Raw genomic sequence first — 11892 nt, 5'->3', positions numbered from 1 at the left:
AGTGGCTGAACAATACAATTGTTGATATTTATTTCTTCGCAAGAATCACCACATGACCAACAGCAGCTGAAGGATTATCAATACTCAGAACAGTGCAATGGGCTAGAGAGTTAAATCCAAGCAGTATCAGGATAAAAATAGATTACAAGGACGCATTCTGAAAAACAGAACATCATCTTGTGACTAGAGAACAAAGATAATTCTGAATGATGTGGTGTTTAGCAAAATGGAGTCGACTGTCGAGCTCACAGAAAAAATATATGTCTAATGACTTCTGTTCTGTTGTTTTGAAAGCTAAACAACAGAACAGAATATTGGTCTTGTAAAGGGTCAAAATATTGTGTTGTACTTTCAATAAAACTTTTGGTTATCAAACAATTTTTTTTTGAGTACAGGCCCATGTAACATGCACCCAAATTTGAAAAACTAAACTTGTTTTTTATTATAGTAAGATGTAAGTATGAGGCTCTATAGTAATACATTCGCTGATGGCAAATCTAGGAAGTCATTAAATTACATATGCAGAAACAATGTGGTTTCACGTCAACAGATGAGTCTATAGTCTATAAAAGAAAATAACACAAAACTGCACATGGTTGATGAAGAAATGAGCCCAACCAAGGTCGGCATTAAATTAAGACTTGCAGAATGCACGAAGGGTCTCGTCTAGGGCTTTTCTATCGTAATCACCTGTAAAAACACAATTGCCGAGAGGACCTTTGAGAAGGATGAGCCTTAGTAGTCCATCAGCCACCTTCTTATCAACCTAAACAATACACCAAAAGATCCAAAAGTAGAGTAAACATCATAGAGAAGAAACCAACATTCAGAAAATGCATTGTGTTGAGTTATCTTGTTTCTTACAGCCATGAAAGACTTGAACATCTCTACAGTCATCACATCTGGTGGGGTAATCGGCAGCTTAGCCTTTTGTAAAATATCGTATGTCCGCTTCACAATTGATTCATCAATCCAACCTAGACGGTAAGACATATCTACTGCCATGACCTGCATGATCAAATATACTTCTCAGCAAATAAAAAATCGATGGAGGAAAATTAAAAGGTGCAAAAGAATGATGTACCGTTCCAGCTGCTACAGCTTCTCCATGGAGCCATTGACCATAGCCAAATCCTGTTTCAATTGCCTGAAAAATATAACAGCGGGAAATGGTAACATTTTAATTAGTGTTTCATAAAGCCATACATCACAACTTCAGCAGATCAATGCGTCAAAAAGTGCAAGATCACTGGTTATAGATTGAGAAAACTGATAAAGCTCCACTCATTGCTAAGGTATTCTCAAAATTTGCAGAAAGTGATATGCATTTATCTGTTTAGCCAATGCCAGCAATGCTTCATATCTTTCTTTATAACATAAGCACAAGTCATACGTAGTGCTGAGAATTCTTTTTAGTCAACACAACACGACACAAATGATGATACACCTGAATGCCTGACTGCTAGTATGCTCTAGCACTACTACCTAGGATAATGTTGATTCATCACTATTGTAGGAAATCGACAAAAACACCTGCTTAAGGTAGAAATTAAGAAAATCCATCTTCTATCCCATTAATTCCTAAATGAATCTGACGAATCGAAACCATGGAAAAAATGACAAATGGAAAGCTATATGGTCTATATGCAACTTAACAAAGGGAAAGACAAACTTTTCTAGAATGTATGTTAGGATACATGCATTTACTCATATCTTTCAACAACTATGTCAAATACGATCCATAAACATGCCTTTTTGCCACAAAACGTGTTAAAAGCTGAATTGTCAGAAAAAACATACGACCATGCATGCCAAAGTTAAGAAATTGGATTGTAAAATGTATAAACACAACAGGTCAATAAAACAGGTATGGATCACAATTATAGTGCCGAAGACATGAAACTTACATGTCCAAAGGTATGACCCAAGTTCAGCGTTGCTCTCACTCCACCTTCCTTCTCGTCCAAGGATACAACCTCTGCCTTGTTTTCACATGAACGCTTGATTGCATATGCTAGTGCACTGGGATCCCTGCACATAATTCAACATTCCAATTAGCATATGATCTCATTATGATATCGAAGCTTGGCCAAGCATCTAAGCAAACAGCAAATGAAATTACAAGGTAGATATAAACATTATAAATCAATGTTTGCAGCTTAACTACAGTAATAACAACAGATGGGCTTGTATCACTCTGAACTTATATTGTGAATGAGAGGAGAATCCTATCGAGGAAGCTCTAAATGAGTTGCACATGTCTCACTATAAAAAACAACAGATGAATATAGTTTCAGTGGTAGGCTTCAGTAACCACAAAAGAAGCTATCACTCGCGGAATCAGTTAACATCGTTACATGGGAGTATGTTTCTGGTAGAAAGAAAACATGAACCTTCACATTATCCATATTTAGGTAGCTGTTGTCTGTTTGCTGCATAGCATCACAGAATTCATGAATCTAAGTAATATCAATACCTCGCCAACAGAGAGTCCATATTTTTTTCTTGCCACTCGAAGAACTCAGCATCCCTAATGAGTCCATATTTTATAACTTCAGCAAAACCAGAAGCTAATTCCCTCTCAGGCAGTGTATGTAATGTGTCTGTATCTACAAGTACACATTGGGGCTGGTAGAAAGCACCAATCAAGTTTTTCCCCAGTGTGTGGTTGATTCCAGTTTTTCCCCCAACAGAGGAATCCACCTGACGAAAGAAAGTCAAAGGATTAAACCAATATGTCTTTCAACAAGAAAAAGTAAAACAGAGTCAGCAACAAACCTGTGCCATGACTGTAGTTGGAATTTGAATGAAGTTTACACCACGAAGGAAAGAAGCTGCAGCATAACCACACATGTCACCTATAACACCACCTCCAAGAGCGACAAATGTGGAACGACGATCAAATCGAGATCCTATGGCCTTGTCAAAAACTTTCATCAGAGTATCCTGTTGACAAATACATAAGCAAACATCAAAATTCAAGCTCCAATATGAACTGAAAAAGATAAAATAATCAGAATAGCAGATACCTACCATATTTTTGTATTTCTCTCCATCTGGCAAAACCACACTCTCAACCGAAATACTCGGATTTCCATGAGTTAATGCGCTGACAACTTTATCTAGGTATAATGGTGCAACTGTCGTATTAGTTACCACGAGTACTCTCTTCCCATGTACGTGCCTGATTGAACAACAAAGAACATATAAATTCATCTCTAATGACTATCGCAACACATTAATTTTATATTTGAACCGTGCAAAATTTGATTCCATTCAAGAAAACAAGAAGACAACTCATGCCCATATTAAGAAGTTCCAATCACAAGTCACACCTCATCACTGACAAAGTTCAACAAAAATTAATAGATAAAAGATAATAATAATAATAAAGAAAATAAAACTACCCACCCACAATTCAACTGGTTCAAGCAATGGACGGAGCCTTGGTGACAAAGAGGAGACGTATTCACAGCTACTTATACACGCTATTACTGCTACCAACTTGGTTTGCAGGTCATTTGATGTGCATACACTTGCTCTATTTAAGTTTTTATTGATGTATGTTTGAGGCCATAAAACAGAACCATTTTGCAATATTTTGGGCCCAATAGAGATGAAAAATATGTAAGGACATCATTAACCTTACTACTCCCAGACAGCTATTATCATACTCAAAACCCAGGATAAAATGAGGGGCGCATGGATGTATAGTATACAGTGATTGCTTTAATGTTTGGATAGCCAAACGAAAGTTTGACTGCACAAATCCTATTCTAGTGCAACCTGTCCATGAATTTCATGAACCAAACTGTGGGATATAAAGTTTTCAGTGCAGCTCACTACCCATCACCTACTAGATTCCACTTATGAAACTTATCAGAGTACCACATCCTGTATAATCTTTTTAATGAATAGAATTTGAAGCTCAAGTTTTCCTTCACAAAGTACACTCCTAAATCTCTGCCTAGAATTACTGAGTTATTTCCTAGTTGTCCCAAGTCCTGAACACAGTACATCATCCTCAGAAAGAATAATGCTAAATTCTGCCAAATCGGAGCACTGATTGATAGCAGATAGTATATTAAAGCTTCTCAGGCCATGTCATAATTTCTGAAGTACTAACATGTATATTTCTCATTTTCTGCTCCCTTAATTGAAACTCTAGTGAAATCCAAACCACGGTTATTTAAGAGATTTATAAATGAGAGATTGACATACAACTAAGTCTTTTCATCTCTTACTCTTACCTTCTTTGTTTGTACAGAAACAGCATCTAGGAATAACCAGAAGAACTTTGGTTTCACCTTCTTAAAACTACTGTTATACATACATGATGCACAATCTACATATCTATGGCTTGCATATATGACTGTAAAACACATGCCAAGCACTGCAAAACGAACAAAGCGGCATGCAACACACTTGCTCAAATTACTTATGACATCACATATAATATCAGTTGGAAACGGACAACAACACTAAAATTCAAAAGCATGCAACACACTTGCTCAAATTACTCATGATATCACATAACATAAGGATATTCCACGCTAGAACCAGTATCTACTTAGTCAAGTGATCAAAGCATCTCCAAAATTTGAACCTTCAATGCTAATAAAAATGGCATTATTCAACTTTGGAAATATCCACTTTGACTGAACAGGCAAACAACTAGTAGTTACTTTCTGCCTAAGGGGGACTGGTAAACAAATAAAATATTAGAAATGAAATAAAAAACATGAAAAACAAAGTATTACCTCTGAAGAAGATCAGGTTGTTCAAGAAGTCCAGAACCAATATAGATCGGATAACTTCTATTACCCAAATCAACATCAACAATAGTTGGTGCCCTAATTGAAGATTGTTCCATTACTTGAGCTGAATTTGCAGATATAATTCTACTCTTCGATTGAATGTTTAAAGATCCAATTCTATTCAATCGTAATGAACTTGAACGTATAAATGAAGATTTCAGTGATAAATTCCTCCCTCTAAGAAATAGATCAGAATTTTCTCGTACACACGAATTCTTAATAGCCAAATTAAGAGAAGGTGAAGAAGTAGTAGAAGAAGCCATCAAAAAATTGGGGAAGAATTAGAGAGGGAAACGAAACAAAACAAAACTTCTTCTGATTATTTTTGAAACCAGACGAGATGAAGTAGTTGAAGTAGCAGCCTCTTGGGGGTTGGTGAGAATTATTGAAAAATCGTGAAAATCGTTAAAAGCACATATGTTGCACGTGCGAAAATACCCGCCTACCCTCTTTGACGTCGAAAAGACTGAAATATCCTTTTAACTACCCAAAAGCTTTTTTCTTGCTGTAAAACCCTCTCAATACACTGACAAACGGCAAACTTCTAAAACCCTAAAAGGATCTGCTGGAAATCTAATTTAGTCGCCATTAGTGAGGTTATAGCTGGAATAATCGACATCTCCACCGATTTCATCTGAAATCTGAAGCAGTAGAAACACTGAAATGGCGTATTGTAGAGCTCGTGATTTCTTGTTCTGCGACTTATGTGGTACTTTGTTATCTTTGGAGTCGTATAAGTACACAAAGTGCAAATTATGCAACTCAAAGAGAAAACTTAAAGGTAAAGTTTCCTGTATACTTTAGCTTTTCTATTTGTGTTTGAAGTTTTGATTTTGATTAGAAATCAGTAGTTTTGTTGAGCCTTTAAATTACGTTTGACAAGAACTAGGGTTTTGAAATTGGGCCAGGTTATTTTGATGGATAATTTAAGCCTTGTCAGTAGTGACCTAATTTCTGGAACTTGTGTACAACACAATTACATAGCAAATAAAATGTTAGGATATCCACATTGGTTAGATGTAAAGTTTCAATTGTAACTTTAAGAGTAACCTCGCTCAATTTCAAAACACTCAAAGTAGTAGCTTTTGCAGCTCTTGGTCTTGGAGTGTGACCTCAGTGCCTACTTTACTGCTCCTCTCTTTTTTGGATGGGATAAGAGTAATATGATTCCGTCTTTCCTTCTTCAGTGGAATATTGGTATATGAATTGTGAGCTAACCACCTAACAAGTTGTAATATAGCTTTGTAGGTTCGAAGATTTGAAATGACTATGATTTAAATGATGCTTGGTGACTTAAAAGTTCTATTGTAAATTTCTAGGCGTTAGCGCTCTCGTTCTTATTGGAGGTAGCTCTTGCAACTCTTGGTTGTTTGGAGTGAGACCTTACTACCTTCTTTAGCTGTTCTTCTCTTTTTTGGATGGGATATCAGTCATATGACATTATGTCTTTCCCTCGTTAATGGACAATTGATCTATGAATTGTGAGCTACCCACCTAGCAACAGCGATAAAACCTGAGCTATTTTGTAATGCAGCTTTATAGGTTCGAAGAATTGAAAATATGACATAAATGATGCTTGATGTGGATTTTACTTTGTTTGTTCCATAGTGGTTGTTTTTTTTCAACAATTCTTGTGTGACACTGGAAGTTCAATTTTGTGGATTTTACTTTGTTAGTGTATGTTTTCTGTTTTTGGTGCGATTACATAGTGAAAGACGAATTATTTCCTTTCCTTTATATTATTCTGTGCCCGTTATATTATTTGCATTGTTTAAGATCAACAATATAAAACTTAGTTTTATATTTGCTTATACAGTTATGCGTGCCCCTAATTTGAGTTTTTGCTTCTCCCAGAGATTGCTGGAAAAGAAACAAGCTATACTGTGACGGCTGAGGTAAGCTTGTTCCTTTCTTTAAACCTAAGATCACTGCATCTTGAAAGCTAAGTCATCAGTAAATTCTTCTTATCAGAGCCAGAACATTTGTATATGTGAAAATCCTGGTCATCTAGATTTTTCCTCTCAATCGTTATTTCTTGAAGTAGTTGTATGACTCGTTGTTTATGAGTAGAAGAATAAGAAAAGTGGGTGACGATGTTTTCAATCTATATTTCTCAGCAATTGCGCATAACACTAGAGAGAAAGCCATAAAATTTGCAGGGTTTTGTATGTCTCATTCCCGACATCCTTCTGAAATATACATCAGTGTATCTCCCTTCTTTTTGGTAACACATTGATAATAGCAATGTCAAGGCAATACTAAGCTATTTGATCATCTGTGTGTGGTTTATAACCAAACTTTATTTCTTTCTTGTGTTCGCACGAAGCATTGCTTCTCTGCTGCTGCAGCTGTGCATCTATAAGTCGGGTTTGCAGTCTGTTTCATTGAGATTATATATTGTTTTCCTTGCAGCATATGTTGTTTCCCAAATATTCACAGTTGTAGTTGCCTTGTGTATATGTAACACATGACAAATGAGATGAAAATGAAATAGATAGAAACTAAGAGATGCTATCTCAACAGTTTTGTAAACCTTCCTAAAGTTTGGTTCTCAGCAATTGAGCATAACACTAGAGAGAAAGCCATAAAATTTGCAGGGTTTTGTATGTCTCATTCCCGACATCCTTCTGAAATATACATCAGTGTCTCCCTTCTTTTTGGTAACACATTGATAATAGCAATGTCAAGGCAATACTAAGCTATTTGATCATCTGTGTGTGGTTTATAACCAAGCTTTATTTCTTTCTTGTGTTCGTACGAAGCATTGTTTCTCTGCTGCTGCTTTCTCTGCTGCTGCAGCTGTACATCTATAAGTCGGGTTTGCAGTCTGTTTCATTGAGATTATATATTGTTTTCCTTGCAACATATGTTGTTTCCCAAATATTCACAGTTGTAGTTGCCTTATGTATATGTAACACATGACAAATGAGATGAAATGAAATAGATAGAAACTAAGAGATGCTATCTCAACAGTTTTGTGAACCTAGTAAAAATGGCAAAAGCCTCCTAAGAGTTTTTCCTTTGTTTGATCATTATTCTGGGAGTTTTAACTATGTCTTCCTTATTTATTTGTTTTATGGAGTGATATAATTCTGGGAGTTTTAACTATGTCTTCCTCATATATTTGTTTTATGGAGTGATGTAATAGTTGTCAATTGAAAACAAAAAGAAAGAAAGAAAGAAACGAAAACATTCATACTACTCCCAAGCCTTGTTAATAGCAACCATGATTCAATCAATTTTGCTTTTTCCAAATTTCATTAGGATATTAGAAGAGAGCTGCGAATTGAACCATTTGTTAAAGTAGATGGAATCTCAACTGATGAGGGGCAAGTACAAAGATCTACAGTAAGTACTCGCATCCCTTTCTAAATGGTGTGTATTTTACTTGTTTAACATGCACAATTTTAATAATGTATCTGGTCTGGAACAGGTGAATCAAGCTTGTCCGAAGTGTGCTAACCCACAGCTTGAATATCACACGAAGCAGGTGAATAATTTAAGACATCACATTTTTCGTTGCCCTCCAAAATCCTTTTTGTTTGTTTTCTGCATCATAGGATGAACCATGTTTAGGACTCACTCGTCTAATCTTGTTCCACTTCTTCTATTTCTACGCTTGTGCAGTTGCGGTCTGCTGATGAAGGGCAGACAGTATTCTACGAGTGCCGTAAATGCGGACACAAGTATAATGAAAATTCTTGAGTATTCATTTGAAGTATCTGAACAAAGACATCATCCTAGGTAAAACCTAAAATCTTCTGGCGCCCTGCAATTACAAAGGACTAGAAAGGGGTAGATTACCAATTTTGCAAAGATGGTATGTGGTGTGCTCCACATTACATTTTGTATTTCGGCCTCCATAATGAAAAAGTTGTATTTTAGCTGCTCGTTCTCTTTGAAAATTTTGTACTGGTAGAAGTTTGAAAAAGAAAACAAAAACAGCTGTCTAGAGACCATTGCCACCAATATTGTACTTTTTTTGCCATTTTTCATGAGATATATCGTCAGTTTACTAAGGTGAGCTTCAATGCTTCAAGGGGTGTTGGTAAGACTTTAGAGTAGAGCAATATGATGCATTTCTGACCAATCAAATAGTTGTTTACTTGTGGATCTCTGATGTGTTACCACTGTGTCATGGATGCAACATATAACAGAGAAGTCTTGTCCATGAGTTTTGTCCGAGGACTGGGCCAGTGGGGTTATTGATCCAAACTTGTATGTCTCTGGTTTCATTGCCTGTCTTTACACGTTGAACCAGTAGGGTCTTGTTTGATGGCATTTGAGATAAAATATGGCTAGTTCGTATATCCGAGACCACTTGTTAAGACTGGGTTATAAACCTTCCAATTGTATTGGTCAGGGATGGTTGTCTACTTGTCTCAACTGTCCATTGAGAAAGCTTAAGAAAGTTTAAGAAAGTGACCTTCCTTGACCCCTTCCTTATTCTAGGAAAAACTATAATTCCTATACCGCCAGAAATATAATCCAAGTACTGATTCTGAAAATATTTAAGACATGTTCGAACATGTTTTGGAGAAATTACCCCAGCTCATATGCATGGGTTATCCCATGATCCCGAAAACACATCCAGAGACAATTAAATCGGTCAGATCTATATGAAATTATATTCGTCTAAATTGCTGGAGGGACAGAATTTAATTTAAATCAAGCCATCAACTTTGGAACGAGCATAACATATCAACAAGATTTCAAAAGATTCAAAACTAATTTGCCAAAGTTTATTTGCATTACTAATACTTCTTGCACAACATAAAGAAACAAAAGCTCATATTCCCCTATGGTGGAGGAAATGGCATTACAGATAATCCTAGCATAATAAATGGAGATACATAATAATTCATAAAACTGAAATAAAAAGAAAGACCAGCTTATGTCTTCTTCATCACTAAAACAAGAGATTTTTTTGTTCTTTCTCTTTTTTGTGCACCTCTAGTAAAAAAAGCAAGGCGATCACAACTTCCTAAACCAAAAATAAGAAAACGAAAACCTTATTTATTTACAGAATACCCTTAAAACTCCAAGACCAACTATGGAAAGTCTGAGTTCACCCAGTGCCACCACCACCACAACAACCTGGTGTGACTGAGGATAAGTAATTTGAACAACTAACTTTTCACCGGAGACGTAACATTCTGCAGAGATTATCAGTAGCACCGTTATCGATCCCACCACATCCAACTGCTTCCGCATTACAGCTAAGCCTAGGCCTCATTGAAAATTTCGGCAATGGCAAACTACTTGGTGGAGGAGCAAGAGCAAAAATCAAACCAGTAAACTCCTCGTCGATATCCATAACTTTCACAGCCATGGGCTGCTGCTGCTTCATAACCTTAGAAACTTGTTTTGGAATATCACAAGGTTCTGGTCCTAATCGTATAGAACTAATCATAAAATTAACATCACCTCCTCCTTTTACAGTGATTGGTAGCATTTGTTTCTTTGGACTAATAACAGAAGAAGATTTCGATTTCTTCTTTGATGAATACAGATTATGATCTGGCTGGTCTCTTGTTGATGATGATCTGTTATTGTTTTTCCTGATAGGTGATGAAGAAACTGGAAGAAGATTTGGTTTGTTATTATAGTTGTTGTTGGGTCTGATTGGAATAAGAGGAAGTGAAGCGTAAGGTTTCTTAGTAATAATAGGAAGAGGAAGAAGTGGTGGTTGTTTCTGATTGATTATTGGTACAGAAGAATAATAAGAAGGAACAGAGTGAAAAGTTGCACCACCACCACCACCTCCTCCATGGATGTTTGGATAAGGAGAAAAATTCTCAGAAGATCTTGAAATAATATTAGGATTCTGAATATACCGGTTTCTGTTTAGAGCAATTGATTGATGATGATGATGATGATGGTTATCTGAGTTTGATGATTGTAATAACACAGCCTCCATTGTTGATTGATTGATGAATTCTCTGATTCAAGAAACTAAAAATAGAAAAAAAAAAATTATAACTAGAAGAAGGTAATGATCTTGTAAAAATTATAGATCAAAAACCGGACTGAGAAGAAAAACCTAGATTAATTCACAGAAAAGAAGAAGAACAAAAATAAACAGATCTTATCACTCCTTTTAAATATAACAGAGAAGATTGATCCCTAAGAAAAACTTAGAACAAGAAATTAAAATCAAAATACTAAAAATATGCTACTGGATAAATTAGGGAGCTCTAAATTAGGTATGTATATATAGATTTAACAGAAAGAAAAGAATTAGATTTTTTTTTTTTTGGTAGATAATTTCTTCCAGTTCTCAGATCCTCTTTGCTGGGTTGAATCAACGTTTTATAGAGAACAAAAAGAAGAATTATAACGGTCAGTTTTTTATTTTCTTATTTAATTTGCCGACAACCGATACAATAGGTTACCATATTCACATGCCCCGAGACTTAAACTACTGTAGGTCGGTAACCGCCAAATCAAAAACAACCGTTTGATTAACAATATCTTTATGGGCATTACATTGATATCAAACGTCAGATGTAACCTACACCGCTAGATTTAAGTGGGCCCCGCACATAAAAACATGGCGGATTTCGTACACCATTAGATTTTGTGTAGAACCTACTTTAAAAGAAACTGGTGATTATGTCGCTGTTTAATATCACGTGGACGGGAATTGCTTTAGTTAAAGATAAAGTGTAACATTTTTTATCTAACTAAATTACTTTACTGTTTCAGTCTGACACGTGGTGTTCTACGAAACTTCGTCTTTACTGTTTGGTGGTGCTTATCTCTAGGAAGTAGATCTAAAGGGACAGGATCTCCACGTGTGGAACAATGAATGGCTGATGGATTCGGTAACATGATATTATTCTACGTACGGAACGCATTTTTCTTTTCTTTTCTTTTGTGATGAAGAGGCGGTTAGCCGGTTGCTATGAGTCTGAATCACCGTTTCACCATCAGGCCTCGAGTATGCATTTTTGGCTGCTTTTTGAGAGACACCAAACACGTCTCTATCTTTTACTTTCGTCCAATTTTTTTCATCATCACCATTCCATTCTAGTGAAGACACGTGGTGACTGCCACGGTGAGGATGATTCTC

At 36.0% G+C, this 11892-nt stretch overlaps 3 protein-coding genes across 3 annotated transcripts; 1 reads left to right on the top strand and 2 right to left on the bottom strand.

The window, feature by feature from the left end:
* Nucleotides 1-417: 417 nt before the first annotated feature.
* Nucleotides 418-5182, bottom strand: LOC113288944 (3-dehydroquinate synthase, chloroplastic-like). Its single transcript, XM_026538102.1, has 8 exons — nucleotides 4761-5182; nucleotides 3034-3184; nucleotides 2779-2946; nucleotides 2477-2703; nucleotides 1908-2031; nucleotides 1085-1147; nucleotides 865-1008; nucleotides 418-766 (listed from the first exon to the last, which is right to left on the bottom strand). The coding sequence occupies exons 1-8, from the start codon at nucleotides 5078-5080 to the stop codon at nucleotides 635-637; spliced, it is 1329 nt and encodes a 442-aa protein (XP_026393887.1). The 5' UTR covers nucleotides 5081-5182; the 3' UTR covers nucleotides 418-634.
* A 172-nt stretch (nucleotides 5183-5354) lies between these two features.
* Nucleotides 5355-8819, top strand: LOC113286068 (DNA-directed RNA polymerase I subunit RPA12-like). Its single transcript, XM_026534786.1, has 5 exons — nucleotides 5355-5598; nucleotides 6672-6712; nucleotides 8082-8165; nucleotides 8251-8307; nucleotides 8445-8819. The coding sequence occupies exons 1-5, from the start codon at nucleotides 5481-5483 to the stop codon at nucleotides 8520-8522; spliced, it is 378 nt and encodes a 125-aa protein (XP_026390571.1). The 5' UTR covers nucleotides 5355-5480; the 3' UTR covers nucleotides 8523-8819.
* A 716-nt stretch (nucleotides 8820-9535) lies between these two features.
* LOC113288943 lies at nucleotides 9536-11112 on the bottom strand. Its single transcript, XM_026538101.1, has one exon. It carries the CDS (start codon nucleotides 10735-10737, stop codon nucleotides 9955-9957), a length of 783 nt encoding a protein of 260 aa, XP_026393886.1. The 5' UTR covers nucleotides 10738-11112; the 3' UTR covers nucleotides 9536-9954.
* Nucleotides 11113-11892: the final 780 nt, after the last annotated feature.

The sequence above is a fragment of the Papaver somniferum genome, chromosome 6 (assembly GCF_003573695.1).
Source record: "Papaver somniferum cultivar HN1 chromosome 6, ASM357369v1, whole genome shotgun sequence".
Classification (NCBI taxonomy): Eukaryota; Viridiplantae; Streptophyta; class Magnoliopsida; order Ranunculales; family Papaveraceae; genus Papaver; species Papaver somniferum.
This window is presented reverse-complemented; position numbering and strand designations above follow the sequence as displayed.

Bases quoted from the DNA above. Each gene is read 5' to 3' on its own strand.
- LOC113288943 (XM_026538101.1), bottom strand. From the start codon at position 10,737: ATGGAGGCTGTGTTATTACAATCATCAAACTCAGATAACCATCATCAT.
- LOC113288944 (XM_026538102.1), bottom strand. From the start codon at position 5,080: ATGGCTTCTTCTACTACTTCTTCACCTTCTCTTAATTTGGCTATTAAG. The intron at 3,185-4,760 runs GTAATACTTTGT...TTGTTCAATCAG, and splicing joins CAACCTGATCTTCTTCAGAG to GCACGTACATGGGAAGAGAG. The intron at 2,032-2,476 runs GTATTGATATTA...AATTATGTGCAG, and splicing joins ATGGACTCTCTGTTGGCGAG to GGATCCCAGTGCACTAGCAT.
- LOC113286068 (XM_026534786.1), top strand. From the start codon at position 5,481: ATGGCGTATTGTAGAGCTCGTGATTTCTTGTTCTGCGACTTATGTGGT. The intron at 6,713-8,081 runs GTAAGCTTGTTC...AAATTTCATTAG, and splicing joins GCTATACTGTGACGGCTGAG to GATATTAGAAGAGAGCTGCG. The intron at 8,308-8,444 runs GTGAATAATTTA...ACGCTTGTGCAG, and splicing joins TTGAATATCACACGAAGCAG to TTGCGGTCTGCTGATGAAGG.